The 16,237-nt window shown below is 46.2% G+C and overlaps 1 protein-coding gene across 3 annotated transcripts in view; it reads right to left on the bottom strand.

Moving 5' to 3' along the window:
* The window catches only part of CRAMP1 (cramped chromatin regulator 1), a 117,125-nt gene that overhangs the window by 82,446 nt on the left and 18,442 nt on the right, over nt 1-16,237 (bottom strand). For all 3 annotated transcript variants that reach the window (XM_075132903.1, XM_048866189.2, XM_075132902.1), the window contains exons 5-6: nt 14,602-14,685; nt 5,697-5,745 (exon numbers count right to left, since the gene is read on the bottom strand). In XM_075132903.1, coding sequence (XP_074989004.1) covers nt 5,697-5,745; nt 14,602-14,685 — 133 coding nt within the window. The remainder of the gene's footprint in view (nt 1-5,696; nt 5,746-14,601; nt 14,686-16,237) is intronic.

The raw sequence follows: 16,237 nt of genomic DNA, 5'->3' as shown, positions 1-16,237 counted from the left end.
AGAAAGGAGAGCAGCAGAATATGGAGCCTGGAATTCAGAAAAGCAGACTTTGACTCCCTCAGGGAACTGATAGGCAGGATCCCCTGGGAGAGTAACATGAGGGGGAAAGGAGTCCAGGAGAGCTGGCTGTATTTTAAAGAAGCCTTATTGAGGTTACAGGGACAAACCATCCCGATGTGTAGAAAGAATAGTAAATATGGCAGGCGACCAGCTTGGCTTAACAGTGAAATCCTTGCTGAGCTTAAACATAAAGGAAAAAAGCCTACAAGAAGTGGAAGATTGGACAAAGGACCAGGAAGGAGTATAAAAATATTGCTCAGGCATGCAGGAGTGAAACCAGGAAGGCCAAATCACACTTGGAGTTGCAGCTAGCAAGGGATGTTAAGAGTAACAAGAAGGGTTTCTTCTGGTATGTTAGCAACAAGAAGGTGGTCAAGGAAAGTGTGGGCCCCTTACTGAATGAGGGAGGCAACCTAGTGAAAGAGGATGTGGAAAAAGCTAGTTGTACTCAATGCTTTTTTTGCCTCTGTCTTCACGAACAAGGTCAGCTCCCAGACTACTGTACTGAGCAGTACAGCATGGGGAGGAGGTGACCAGCCCTCGGTGGAGAAAGAAGTAGTTCGGGACTATTTAGAAAAGCTGGACGAGCACAAGTCCATGGGGCTGGATGCGCTGCATCCGAGGGTGCTAAAGGAGTTGGCGGATGTGATTGCAGAGCCATTGGCCATTATCTTTGAAAACCCATGGCGATCGGGGGAGGTCCCAGACGACTGGAAAAGGGCTAATGTAGTGCCCATCTTTAAAAAAGGGAAGGAGGAGGATCCTGGGAAATACAGGCCAGTCAGCCTCACCTCAGACCCTGGAAAAATCATGGAGCAGGTCCTCAAGGAATCAATTCAGAAGCACTTCGAGGAGAGGCAAATGATCAGGAACAGTCGGCATGGATTCACCAAGGGAAGGTCATGCCTGACTAATCTAATCGCCTTCTATGATGAGATTACTGGTTCTGTGGATGAAGGGAAAGCAGTGGATGTATTGTATCTTGACTTTAGCAAAGCTTTTGACACGGTCTCCCACAGTATTCTTGTCAGCAAGTTAAGGAAGTATGGGCTGGATGAATGCACTATAAGGTGGGTAGAAAGTTGGCTAGATTGTCGGGCTCAACGGGTAGTGATCAATGGCTCCATGTCTAGTTGGCAGCCAGTATCAAGCGGAGTGCCCCAAGGGTCGGTCCTGGGGCCAGTTTTGTTCAATATCTTCATTAATGATCTGGAGGATGGCGTGGATTGCACCCTCAGCAAGTTTGCAAATGACACTGAACTGGGAGGAGAGGTAGATATGCTGGAGGGTAGGGATAGGATACAGAGGGACCTAGACAAATTAGAGGATTGGGCCAAAAGAAATCTGATGAGGTTCAACAAGGACAAGTGCAGAGTCTTGCACTTAGGACGGAAGAATCCCATGCACCGCTACAGACTAGGGACCGAATGGTTAGGCAGCAGTTCTGCAGAAAAGGACCTAGGGGTTACAGTGGACGAGAAGCTGGATATGAGTCAACAGTGTGCCCTTGTTGCCAAGAAGGCCAATGGCATTTTGGGATGTGTAAGTAGGGGCACTGCCAGCAGATCGAAGGATGTGATCGTTCTCCTCTATTTGACATTGGTGAGGCCTCATCTGGAGTACTGTCTAGTTTTGGGCCCCACACTACAAGAAGGATGTGGAAAAATTGGAAAGCATCCAGCGAAGGGCAACACAAATGATTAGGGGTCTGGAGCACATGACTTATGAGGAGAGGCTGAGGGAACTGGGATTGTTTAGTCTGTGAAAGAGAAAAATGAGGGGGGATTTGATAGCTGCTTTCAACTACCTGAAAGGGGGTTCCGAAGAGGATGGATCTAGACTGTTCTCAGTGGTAGCAGATGACAGGACAAGGAGTAATGGTCTCAAGTTGCAGTGCGGGAGGTTTAGGTTGGATATTAGGAAACCTTTTTCACTAGGAGGGTGGTGAAGCACTGGAATGAGTTACTTAGGGAGGTGGTAGAATCTCCTTCCTTAGAGGTTTTTAAGGTAAGGCTTGACAAAGCGCTGGCTGGGATGGTTTAGTTGGGGATTGGTTCTGCTTTGAGCAGGGGGTTGGACGAGATGACCTCCTGAGGTCCCTTCCAACCCTGATATTCTATGATTCTAGAGCCATTGGCCATCATCTTTGAAAATTCGTGGCGATCGGGGGACGTCATGGATGATTGGAAAAAGGCAAACATAGTGCCCATCTTTAAAAAAGGAAAGAAGGGGAATACAGGGAACTACAGACCGGTTAGCCTCTCCTCATTCCCTGGAAAAATCATGAAGCAGGTCCTCAAGGAATCCATTTTGAAGCACTCAGAGTAGAGGAAGGTGAACAGGAACAGTCAACATGGATTTACTAAGGGCAAGTCATCCCTGACCAACCTGATTGCTTTCTGTGATGAGATAACTGGCTCTCTGGATGAGGGGAAAGTGGTGGACGTGATACACCTTGATTTTAGCAAAGCTTTTGATACGGTCTCCCACAGTATTCTTGCCAGCAAGTTAAAGAAGTATGGATTGGATGAACGGACTATAAGGTGGACAGAAAGCTGGCTAGATCGTTGGGCTCAATGGGTAGTGATTAACAACTCGATGTCTAGTTGGTAGCTGGTATCAAGCGGAGCCCCAGAGGTCGGTCCTGGGGCCAGTTCTGTTCAACATCTTCATTAATGATCTGGATGATGGGATGGATTGCACCCTTAGCAAGTTTGAGGATGACACTAAGCTGTGGGGAGAGGTAGATACTCTGGACCCTATCCCTACCCTCCAGTGTGACCTAGACAAATTGGAGGACTGGGCCAAAAGAAATCTGATGAGGTTCAACAAGGACAAGTGCAGTCTCTTGCACTTAGGAAGAAAGAATCCCATGCACTGCTACAGGCTGGGGACCGACTGGCTAAGCGGCAGTTCTGCAGAAAAGGACCTGGGGATTACAGATGAGAAGCTGGATATAAGTCAACAGTGTGCCCTTGTCGCCAAGAAGACTAACAGCATAGCGGGCTGCATTAGTAGGAGCACTGCCAGCAGATCGAGGGAAGTTGTTATTCCCTTCTATTCGGCACTGGTGAAGCCACATTTGGAGTACTGCGTCCAGTTTTGGGGCCCCCACTACAGAAAGGATGTGGGCAAATTGGAGCAAGTCCAGCAGAGGTCAACAAAAATGATTAGGGGGATGGGGCACATGACTTATGAGGAGAGGCTGAGGGAATTAGTCTTATTTAATCTGCACAAGAGAAGAATGATGGGGGGGATTTGATAGCAGCCTTCAACTACCTGAAGGAGGGTTCCAAAGAGAATGGAGCTAGGTCAGGGGTCTCAAACTCAAAATGACCATGAGGGCTACATGAGGACAAGTACATTGGCCCAAGGGCCGAATCACTGACCCCCCCACCCCTGTGCTGCCCCGGCCCCGCTCCCACTCTACCCTTTCCATGAGGCCCTGCCCCTGCCCCACCCCTTCCCCGCCCCCATTCCAACCCCTTCCCCGATCAATACTTGCTATTTGCGGCCCTGGTTTTCAGTTCAGCTGCAAAGGTTCTGACCAACATATCTAGTCATTTAGTTTTGATAAATAATGAGTGAGGATCTTGTGGAAAGTCAGAGATGCTGCATGGTCTAAGTAGAATGAAAGACGTCAAGACCCTAAGTTCAAGTCCCAGCTATGCCAGTAACTTGCTGGGTAGCTCCTCACTGTTCCTCTGCATCTCAAAGTTTCCCCGCTTGTCAAATAAGGCTAAAACTTACCTATCTCATATGGGGACTGTGGAGATAATCTACTTTCATATATACGTTTCCTGTTGTGTTTGGGAAGGGGGAAGAGAAAGATCGCCTGTGACTAAGTGTGTGATTATGGCTTTCTAACAGGACGTGGGGTAACTTCCACAGCACAGTGAGCTGGAGAAAGAAGGTTTTAGTCCATATTGTATTTGACTATGCATGTGGAGTTGGGGGGCTGTGTCTCTACCCATCTTTCCTGGATTAATGTACACAGACTACTATTTGGGTAATGGAAATATAATTTTACACGCTGCTTTTGTGCAGCTTGCTCATCGGAATGACAGGATACTTTTTGGGCAGAAAGAGGATGTCCCTATTCTGCCTGATAAGAGCAGAGTCAATCTGTGCTATTTCATCTGCCAAAGAGTGAATAATTCTGGATTTCCCAATAAGAAAAGTAAAACCTATCAAAACTCAATCTCTTAATATGACCTGGAGTATAAATATATTTAAGTGCAAGGATCCACATTTCTGAAATGCTTGGATAGGAGACAAAATCTTTGTAAGATAAATATCTAACTTTCTCCCAGACAATCACCATTTGGTTAGAACAGATGAGATTAATGAAAACTAAGGGCCCAGTCCAGCAAAGTAACACTGACAGGAAAACCCCTGAGCCTGTAAACATCACACTACAGGACGGGGCCTAAATTTGCTAAAAATGAACATGTTCTTGTCATTATGTTGTGCTGCTCAGAGTACTTGGATGACACTGACTTTATAAGAGATCCCCAATTCACCATATACCTATTTCCTAAAGTCTAGGTGTTAGAATAATGAGCCATTTAGAAATGCCTGAAATAAAAATATCACTAGTACTCCCTTAACACAAATGCAGTAACTAAACAGGCCTACAACTGGTGAAACTGTTCATATACTCTAATACAGTTATGCTTATTAAAAAATGTTTAACTGAACATTTGTGCAAGAGCACAAAACAGCTATCAAAGCAAAACAGTGATGGGAAGAAAAAAAGAAAAGCAGACTAAAAATCTCAAAATTTAAAAAAGGATTATATGTAAAATTACATGGCTGGCACACAAGAGCAAACCCAAGTGGTAATTTTTAGCACATCACTTTTGCTCTAATTTTAACAGACAGAAGCAAACTATCTAGTTAACAGAACAGCTATCAGGCTATTCCAAGATTTGTGATCCTATTGCAAGTCTTACAAAAGAAGTGCACCCTGGAGATGGGAAGTCATTAAGAGGGGAGGTCAAATGCTCCATTGTAAGGCTCATTATAACTGTGTACAAGGAAAGGACTTGAAGAAGCTGTCAGCATTGAAAAGCAGAACAATTCAATTACTTACTTCCCCTGCCCCCTCCAGAAGTATTTCATGCATTCATTTCTAAAAGTAGTAGAACTTCCTACCACTTATATAATCTAGGGGATAGTGCAGTTCAGGAGTGAGGCCCCAATCCTGCTTGAAGTCAAGGAAACTACTCATGCTTACAGTCAAGTACATCCATAAGTGTTAATAGGATCGAGACCTAAGGTACATTGGCAGAGCTGTGTGAAGGCCTAAAACCACAGTAGTATCAGTGCTGAAAGTCATATTCTGTACATTCAATCAACTTAAAAAAAAAAAAAAGACATCTTCTACAAAGCATTCACACACTATCAGGGAATGTCTTAAACTTTACCCTGGTGTATTTACTATTTAAATTAGTTTGCCTCTCAGGAAAAGGTAGGGGAAAATATGAAACAAGGTTATTTCATGTTTTTCAGCATATTAAATCAAATTACAGCCCTTACAAAGTAATAAATGCTCCCTACACTGGGCCATCAACTCAGCAATCAAGCTGCTTTATGATCTGATTTTATTAGTTGCGAAAAAAATTTTTACTTACCCAATTTGAATGAGCTCATTAAGTTTTGTTGCATTTTTATCATCCATACCTTTAAGTGAAAAAGAAAACAAACACAACACACTATATTAAGAATTAAATAATAGGACACAGAAATGATAATCATGTCTGCTTGCCTTATAGTTTATGATGTTGTATTACAATGGGAAGATGCTTTTGATTAGCATAACAATACTAGGGCTACAAAAAAGTTCCTGAACATATTCTATTCATATGCCTCAGTATAGTACAATTCAGTTTAAGCAAGGCAAGTAGGGTTTATACACACCTTGCTGTGTTAATTACATTTCAGACACAGATTAAAAAAGAAAAGTTCATCAGTTCTGCAAAGGCCTTAGGTTTCTGGGTGTGGATCTGACACTGCAGTATTGACAGCAAAGATACCTGCTCTTCATGCTCTGTTGCTAAGGCAGCACAGCATTATGGAGAAGCCTGAAACCTTCACAAGTTTGGATGCAATACAAGAAAAAAACCCACATACACCCACGTCCTATGCAATGTACTGCACATTTTGAAACACATATTATGACAACTTGATTTATATCCTCTAAGATAGCAAAGCCTAAACCTACTTGCAGAGGAATTGACCTTTCCCCAGCAATGCTGGAAGTCATTCCTGATACACTTTCATCCTTCCATGGCATCTGCAATTTCTGAGAATGCAGACAACCACCTAGTTCCCAAAGGAAAGGGAAATAAGCGGATTCTGGCAAGCAACAGGGTAGACCTGCGATAATACCTGGGAGGGGAGGTTGCTGCTCAAGTCTATTGGGCAAATGGAAACAAAGAATTTTCAAGGTGAGGGTGAAGATGGTACATAAGAGGATGCAAAAAAAATTATTAGATAATACATAGTTGCACAGACAACATGCATGCATCATCAAGATGACTGAGCGACACTTGATTTCCTGTCACAGCCAAGGTGGGGTCAGTTGATGCTCCTGGTCATTCTAAGACAAGGTGTGGAGAAGCAGGAAATACACTGTTGGTGTTTTCTATTGACAATGCAACCTGCCCTACCTTTGTCATGAAGCAGATCAAAATTGCTTCTCCAAGATTGATGAGCACACTGGAGATCTTTGAACTAACAGAATAAAGTGAGTATGAACAGTCTAAACAGTCCCAACAGTCCAATTCATGAGATAATAAAGTAAAATCCCACAGTGAGGAGAGAATGTAGTAAAAAGTCCCCAGGTGCACCACTATACTGTAGGGAATTCAAATGATCCACCAATTATGCCTTCTTGTTTTGTTATTTTATAAATAATCCAGTCTTTAAAAGGAAATAAAAGTTGAGAACATTCTACATTTAGTTCCCACATCCCACCAGCAAAGCTATACACATAGATGCTACACCATCCCTGCTAGGGCACTGGTCCCACCAAAAATGCTTGAGACCAGACTGAATGAAACACATAGGACACATAGTGCAGACAGGGTTAAAGAAGTTGATTTATTTAGAATGCATCTTACTGAACAGTTAAAGTTTTTATTGCTGATTAAGACTGGTAATGTTTATTCATTAAGTATTTATTATTATATAAAGATTTAAGGCCCAACTTGGAGAACAGCATCATCCCAGACTCTGATTTTGGAGGCACAAATAATGGCAGATGCAAGTGATATAGTTTATATATTTAATTGCTTGATTTTCAGGAACCACCAGGTAGCCAGATATATAAATCACATGTATTTCACCTGCAAAACTGTGGATGGTTCTTAAAACAAAAAAAAGAAAGGACAGTTACTTACCTTCTTGTAATTGTTGTTCTTCGAGGCGTGTTTTTCACAGCCAGTCCAATCAGGTGTGTGCGCGTCGCGTGCACGGTCATCAGAAACTTCTTCCCTCAGCAGCTCCCATTGGGTCAGCTAGCGAACCCCCTGGAGTGGCGCCCCCATGGCACTCAATATATGACCCTGCTTCAGTTCCTTCTTGCCGGCTACTCCAACAGAGGGGAAGGAGGGTGGGTATTGGAATGGACGAGAACACCATATCTCGAAGAACAACAGTTACAAGAAGGTGAGTAACTCTTTTCTTCTTCGAGTGTTTCATGTTGATTCCAATCAGGTGACTCCCAAGCTCTCCCATGGGGGTGGGGTTGGAGTTAAGGAATCACTGATTTGAGAACTGCTCTGCCGAAAGCTGTGTTGTTTCTAGAATGCTGGATGATGGCATAGTGGGTGGTAAACATGTGCACCGAGGACCAGGTTGCTGTTCTGTAGATCTCCTGGATGGGCACCTGGACCAGGAAAGCGACAGACAAGGCTTGAGCTCGTATCGAGTTGGCCGTAATAGCCAGGGCTGGGAAGTTGGTGACGTCATAACAGGTACGAATGCAGTCCGTGATCCAGGAAGAAATGCATTGTGAGGAGACCAGAAGCCCCTTCATCCGGTCTGCCACTGCTACAAACAGTTGGTTTGACTTTCCAAAAGGCTTTGTGCGCTCAGTGTAGAATGCTAGCGCTCTCTGCACATCTAGTGAGTGAAGCATCTGCTCCCGTGCAAGAAAACTGGTAGAAAAATGGCAAAGAGTCCTGTATAAGGTGCCACAGGATTCTTTGCCGTTTCTACAGATCCAGACTAACATGGCTACCCCCTCTGATACTTGGTAGAAAAATGTTTTGGCCAATGTGGAATTGGGATACCACCTTGCGCAGGAAGGCTGGGTGCAGCCTGAGCTGTATTTTGTCTTTGTGGAAGACTGTAGGGGGGGCAGAAGTTAACGCTTTTAACTCTGACACCCTCCTGGCTGACCAGGAATGCCATCTTCCATGAGAGATACAGAAGGAAGCATGTAGCCAGTGGCTCAAATGGGTCCCCCATAAGCCTAGGTAGGACCAGACTGAGGTCCCAAGTAGGTGGATGGAACTGTGGATATAGCCATTCCATGCCCTTAAGGAAACGGCCCACCATAGGGTTGGCGAATACCGAATGACCTAACTCTCCCGGATGGAACACTGAGATGGCCGCGAGGTGTACTTTGATGGATGATCCGGCCAAACCTTGCTGCTTCAGTTGCAGTAGATACTCCAGAATGAATAGTATAGATGCCTGAAGCGGAGGTACGCAACTGTGCTCACACCAGCACAAGAACCTTTTCCACTTAGCTAGGTAAGTGGCCCTGTTGGAAGGTTTCCTGCTACCAAGCAGTGATTCTGTGCATTGGAGCTCCATTGGGTTTAGCCATGAAGCTTCCAAGCCATGAGATGTGGGGACTGGAGGTCTGGTTGAAGCGGGTGGCCGTGGTCCTTTGTGATCATATCAGGGAGGAGTGGCAGCTCGATTGGGGTGTCCACTGACAGCTCCAGAAGCGTGGTATACCAGTGTTGGTGTGGCCATGCAGGGACCAGCAGAATTACCTCCTCGTCTCTGCTGATCTTGAGGAGTACCTTGTGGATGAGTGGTATCAGAGGGAAGGCATACAGTAGACTGTTCCCCTAGGGTAGCATGAACACGTCTGAGACAGAGCCCAGATTATGCTTTTGGAAAGAGCAAAATATTAGGTCTACCCGGGAAAACCTCCACCTTTGGAAGATGGAATGTATGACGTCCGGCCGGATAGACCAGTTGTAGTTGCAAAACAACCTGCTGAGGTGGCCTGCAAGCTTGTTCCGTACTCCCGGGAGATAGGAGGCCTCCAGGTAAATGGAGTGAGCTATACAAAAATCCCACAGCTGGAGAGCCTCCCGACAGAGAGGGGAAGAGCGGGCTCCGCCCTGTTTGTTTATGGTGGTAGTGTCAGTCACCACGGCCATGCGCTAACCTTGTAATCTGGTATGGAATGTCTAGCAGGTTAGTCTCACCACTCCGAGATCCTTTATGTGGAGGTTCAACAAGGACAAGTGCAGAGTCCTGCTCTTAGAACAGAAGAATCCCATGCACTGCTACAGACTAGAGACCGAGTGGCTAGGCAGCAGTTCTGCAGAAAAGGACCTAGGGGTTACAGTGAAGGAGAAGCCGGATATGAGTCAACAGTGTGCCCTTAAAAAGAACAGGAGTACTTGTGGCACCTTAGAGACTCAATTCTTGTTGCCAAGAAGGCTAACGGCATTTTGGGCTATATAAGTACGAGCATTGCCAGCAGATTGAGGGACATGATCATTCCTCTCTATTTGGCATTGGTGAGGCCTCATCTGCAGTACTGTGTCCAGTTTTGGGCCCCACACTACAAGAAGGATGTGGAAAAACTGGAAAGAGTCCAGTGGAGGGCCACAAAAATGATTAGGGGACTGGGACACATGACTTATGAGGCTGAGGGAACTGAGCTTATTTAGTCTGAAGAAGAGAAGAGCGAGGGGGGATTTGATAGCAGCCTTCAACTACCTGAAGGGGGGTTCCAGTAATGGTCTCAAGTCGCAGTGGGGGAGGTCAAGGTTGGATATTAGGAAAAAATATTTCACTAGGATGGTGGTGAAGCACTGGAATGGGTTACCTAGAGAGATGGTGGAATCTCCTTCCTTAGAGGTTTTTAAGGTCAGGCTTGACAAAGCCCTGGCTGGGATGATTTAGTTGGGGATTGGATTTAGCAGGGGGTTGGATTAGATGACCTCTTGAGGTCCCTTCCAACCCTGATATTCTATGATTCTATGGAGCAGGATCTCGGACTGCGACCACCTGCCCTGAGTCTGTAGGTCTCCTAAGTGGGCCTCCCAACCCAGATCTGACGCATCCGTTACTAAGGTCATGGATGGTTGAGGGGTGCTGAATGGGACTCCTTCGCAGACCATGCGAGGGTCCAACCAGCAGCCTAGGGTATTTAAGGCTCGTGCCGGTACAGTTACTACCGAGTCAACTGTCTCAACCTGGGTGATAAGATGAGGCAAACCACGCCTGGAGTGATCTGAGCCTCAGCCTGATATACCTGACCACACAGGTGCATGCCGCCATGTGTCCAAGAAGACTGAGGCATGTCCTCGTGGTTGTGGTGGGGCATCATCTGAGAGTCTGAATGATGTCTGACAGTGTTTAGAATCTGGTCTCTGATAGTATGGCTCTTGCCTGAACTGAGTCCAGCACCGCCTCAATGAATCCTATTTGCTGGGTGGGTGATAATGTCGGCTTGTCCACATTGAAGAGGAGACCTAATCTCTGGAATGCATCTCTGACTAACCAGACCTGGGACTCCACCAGCTCCCTGGAGCACCATTGCAGTAGCCAGCCATCGAGGTAGGGATACACCTGCCTCTTGCAGAGAAAGGCCATGACCACAGACATGCACTTGGTGAACACCCTAGGGGCTGTTTATAACCTGAATGGGAGCACTGTGAACTGATACTGTATGCAGTGGATAACAAACCTCAGGAAACATCTGTGGGCTGGCCAAATGGCAATATGAAAGTAGGTTTCTTTCATGTCAAAGGCAGCATACCAGTCCCCCGGATCCAGGGAAGGGATAACTGCGCTCAGGGAGACCATGCAGAAGTTCAACTTTACCATAAACTGCTTGAGTCCTTGCAGATTTGAGATGGGTCTGAGACCCCCCCTTTGCCTTGGGGATGAGGAAATAATGTGAACAGAATCCCTTGTCCCATAGCTCCTGAGGAACCTCCTCCACTGCCCCTACGGCGAGGAGAAATTGCACCTCCTGGATAAGGAGTTGCTCGTGAGAGGGGTCCCTGAAGAGGGACGGGGAAGGGGGGGTGGAAAGGAGGGGAGGAGCAGAATTAGAGAAAATATCCCATTTCTACTGTGCGAAGAACCTAGCGGTCCCATGTTATATGAGACCATGCATGGTAGAAGTGGGGTAGATGATTCAGAAAGTGGAGAGAAGGATCTGGGATAGTGGCTGGTACGCCGTCCTTGGGCGTCCCTTCAAAATCCTTGCTTGGATCCCAACAATGGCTTGGTCGGGCCCTGCCCCTGGCCTGAGGGATGGTTAGAAGGTCTATGCCTATTGTTTCTGCCCCTACAGCAATAAGTATCTTGCTTTGGGCAGGGCTGGTATTGCCTCTGCTGCTGCTGGGGTTGAGGCTTGAAGGGCTTTCTCTGTGTAGCAGGAGTGTGCATCCCCAGAGATTTCATAGTTGCCCTCGAGTCTTTTAGGCTGTGAAGCCTTGAGTCTGTTTGGTACAAAAACAGCCTTGTGTCCTCAAAGGGAAGGTCCTGCAGGGTCTGCTGAACTTCCAGGGGAAGCCCGGAAGCTTGGAGCCATGCAGTTCTCCTCATGACCACCCCAGAGGAGATGCTACATGCTGCAGAGTCAGCCAAGTGGAGGGAGGCCTGCAGAGATGTCCTGGCCACTGCCTCCTCGACCAGAGGTGAGAACTTCACCTTCAACTCAGTGGGGAGCAACTCCTTGTATTTGGACAGAGTCCCAAGAGTTAAAATTATATCTGCTGAGGATAGCTGGTTGGTTGGCTAGCCTCAGTTGTAGGCCCCCCACAGCATAAACTTTCCTGCCAAAGAGGTCTGTACATTTGGCCTCTTTAGCCTTGGGTGCCGGTGCCTGTTGCCCCTGGAACTCCTTCTCATTCACCGCCAAGATCACCAGGGAGCAAGGGTGTGGGTGGGAGAATAAAAACTTGTATCCCTTGGAGGGAACAAAGTATTTCTCTCCGCATTCTTGGCGGTGGGCAGAATGGAGGCTGGAGTCTGACACAGAGTATTATAGTTGTCGTGAATAGTTTTAATGACTGGCAACAACACCTGGAAGGACCTTCTGGGGCGATAATGTCCACCATCCGGTCCTCTGACTCAATGATTTCCTGCCCCTGTAGGCCCATGTTACGGGCAATGCGGTGGAGTGGGTCCTGGTGTGCCCTGTGGTCAATGGGCAGATGACCTGAAGCTGACGCTTCTGCCACAGTCTCATCAGGCGAGGATGACGAGAAAGCAAGTGGGGATACAGGGTCCTCGTGGCCCTCTATGTGCCCACGTTGCCCCTGGGTTGCATTGGACTTGTCCATTGGTTCGACACAGTCAGATGTGACCTGGGCTATGGGTGGGTCTGGAACATACTACCCTGTAGTATGAGGAGGCAGTCTGGATAGGGTCGCCTCTGTAACCCAAGGAGCAGGTCCATCCATCAGTAACCGGGAAGGATGATGTCCCAATGCCACCAACCTAGAAACTCTTGAAAGCCCACGGCATCCAGAAGGACCATTGCATGGCAGATGGCCACTGTGGCTGCAAGGCCGACTGTGCGTGTCTCTGGCGCTTATCCGACCTATGTTTATTGTACCACAAGTAATAGGAGTCGGCCTCAGAGTCAGAGGATCCCAAGGGCGATGACCACAGTGGTGCCGACGATCCCTGAGCCGGCGGTCGGTGCCGAGAGAAAGAAGCCGGGGATCGGAGCTGCGACAATCATGTTGGGAATCAGTGCTGGCAGTCCCACTACCGAGACTGGTGCCACATGTACGGTGCTGAAGAACGGCTGTTGTGCTTCGGTGCTGTGTCTAGGTGCCAGCCCAGCAAGGGTGTTCGCGATTGGTGCCGAAAACCTCGGTGCCGAAGACACAAATTGTTGAACTCCCGGCACTAGGCAATCTTGTACCAAGGCCAGTGCCGGGCAGTGCTGCGGCAATGGAGACCGGGAACAGTGCCAGTCCGGCAACAAGGAGAGCCTTATCATTGCGGGCTTGCCTCTAGATGGCACCCATCTAGGCGGTGCCAGAGGCGTCTCTCTAACAGCAAGGGGCTGAGGTGCAGTAATTTCTATAAGCTCTTTGGCAGCCTCAAAAGTGTCCGGGGTGGAAGGGGGCTCCAACGCCTTGACCAGGCACTGCCCTGTCAGAGAGTCACGAAGTGCCAGGCTCAATGGTGCCACCTGGCGCGCTGGAGTCAACAGCACAAGGTCTTGCTGCTTGGAAGTCGAGTCCTTCCTCTGGGGCAGCAAAGTCTCCCCGATGGTCTCAATCTCTGAGGAGAGCGCCCTCTGTCCGCTGCCTTATGGCACTTGTGGGCCACCGGAGATGTTGACCGGTGCTGGGGCGCTGCTCCTTGCTGTGGTGCTGGGGATCTTCATTACCAAGGGTGTCTCACAGCGTAGTCCTTCCTTGGTACCGATTTGTGGACCGATGCCAGAGCACTCTGCACCAAGCTCGGGCCCGGGCCTTGGTAGTCAGGTGCTGCTGGACGGAGTGTGGCTTCCATTAACAACTGCTTCAAACAGAAGTCGCATTCCTTTCTAGTTCTGGGCTTGAAAGCCTTACAAATCTTGCAGTGCTCAAACTGATGCGACTCCCCTAGACACCTCAGGCACGAGTCATGGGGATCGCTATTGGGCATAGACTTTCTGCATATACCGCAAGATTTAAATTCTTAGGCTTGAGGCATGCCCCGAAGCCCAAGGTGGGATGAGGGGAGAAAGTATAGACTTGGTGAGTGGGATCAAACTACAAATAACAATTAACTACTAAACAAAAACAGGGTAGGACTAGGTAATAGGCTAAGGGAACACTTGCAAGCAAAATGCAGTTCCAATGCTGCCACAGATGGTAAGAAGGAACTGAAGGGGGATCGGGTCAGCAGGGTCATATATTGAGCACCATGAGGGCACCACTCCAGGGGGCTCCCTAGCCGACCTGACGGGAGCTGCTGAGGGAAAACATTTCCAACGACCACGCATGCGGCGCGTGCACCCCAATTGGCATTAACGTGAACAAGCACTCGAAGAATAAAATAAAATCAGGCCTGTGTTTTCTGCATTATCTGCATAAAGAAAGCTAAATAAAATATTATGTTAAAGAAAAATGGGAATCCCATGTGACTGGCCAAAAAAATTCTTCTAGGGAAAAAAATCCCTTAAGAAAGCTACACAACACAGAATTGCACCAATACAACAGGCAGACATTTTGAAAGCAACCAAAGCACAACAGTACAGGTCAAGCCCAGTCCTCACGGTAGATTCTAGAGTAAAAGAAACTAGAGGAAATTCATACTCACAGCCCCCAATCTTCTTCCTTAGTTCCCCATAACAGACTAAGCCATAAAGCTCCAGAGAGGATTTTTTCAGACCTTGAGAAAACACTGTAAAACAAAATAGGTATCAGGCAAAATATGAGACAGAGAGCGCCCTCTCTGCAGATATGCCACTAGCTGCAATAGACCAAGTAACTTTCCTTAGTGAAAGGGACAAAAATCCACATATTTAACAAATACACAAAGATCTCACTGCAGATAGCTCTAAGTCCTATTTCACAGTAATGCTAAATCAGAGGAGTGCATGTATTTCATAGCTATGACTTTATATCTTGGAAATGCAACATTTTTATACAAGATCAAAAACTTAGAAGAGATTTCACAGAATTTTAACAAAACGTTTCAGCAAAATGAACTGAAGTTAGAGGTGACAATTTGCTATTACCCCACAACTTCATCACCACTCAAGTTAGCTGTCTATAACTATAATCAAATTAAGTTTCAAGACACATTGATGCCTTCTAGAAAACTCAAATATATGTACGTCTGTGTGTTGAGTCACACACACACTTGAGTTTTCTAGAAGATATCAGTACATTTTGAAATTTAATATATGTATTTTTTCTAAATTTTGGGTCAATTTCTGTAATTTTTTCTTCCAACAACAGAATACATTGGTGTGGGCATTTTATTTGTATTGTGGTAGCATGTTACAGCTTATATCCACAGCTAGTGTTAAAGAAAACCCTTTGGCATACAAATCAGACCAAGAAATATTTATACCTGATGCTGCGGTGACCATTGCAATTCTCTTTGATTTGCAGGCTACAAATAAGTCCAAAATTCAGCCATATGCATTTTCACCAGTACTCAAGTTTAGCCACATGCTCCTCAGATTCTTAAGCCTCTACACTGGCAGCTAAGAAGCTTTCATACCTTGCAGATTTAGGTATTTTACTTTCATTTCTTCATTTTTGCTTATCCAGACCACAACTGACGATCTACTTTGGAAGGACTTCTGAACTTATATGCACATAGGCTTCTTCCAATGCTGAATTTTCAGGGTCATTTATTTTTAAATTAAAAACTAAGGCTTGTTTGATCTCACAAACTGTGACCATCTTCTGTGTATAGAGGGAACATTCGAAGAATACCTATGCTAACTGTGCTTTACAAATGGAAATCATCTTAAAAATCCTAATCTTAAGGGGCAAGACCAATCAATTTTTAAAGGGATTTTACTGGAGAGCCTTTACATGCTGTTTCTGTTTTCCGAGAAGCATGCTGTAACACATGCTAAAGAACTACTTTCATTTGCAACTGGTCATCAGCACTGAAAAATCTTATCTGTCTCTCTCAGACAAGCACACTTCTTTAATAAGAGTAGTTGTAGCTGTAAAAATTAACGGAATGAACTGATTGTGGGGATTATGACAAAAGTTAAAGAACTGTTTAAGGGCAAATGTATTTAACCACCTTCTAGATGTAACAATATATACTCCTGAGGGAATTTTGCACTACTACACACACGTAATTAATGAGTCACGCATCTTTTTAATTTTTTGCGCAGAAAAAAAAGGCCTCTGCTGAAATGTTGCTGCAGTTCTGCCTTTTGCCCCCCAGATGGTGCTGTGGCAATAGAACAGCGGCAGCTCCCAGC

The sequence above is a fragment of the Caretta caretta genome, chromosome 10 (assembly GCF_965140235.1).
Source record: "Caretta caretta isolate rCarCar2 chromosome 10, rCarCar1.hap1, whole genome shotgun sequence".
NCBI classification, from domain to species: Eukaryota; Metazoa; Chordata; order Testudines; family Cheloniidae; genus Caretta; species Caretta caretta.
Note: the sequence above shows the minus strand (reverse complement) of the source record. Positions and strands in the feature narration are given on the sequence as shown.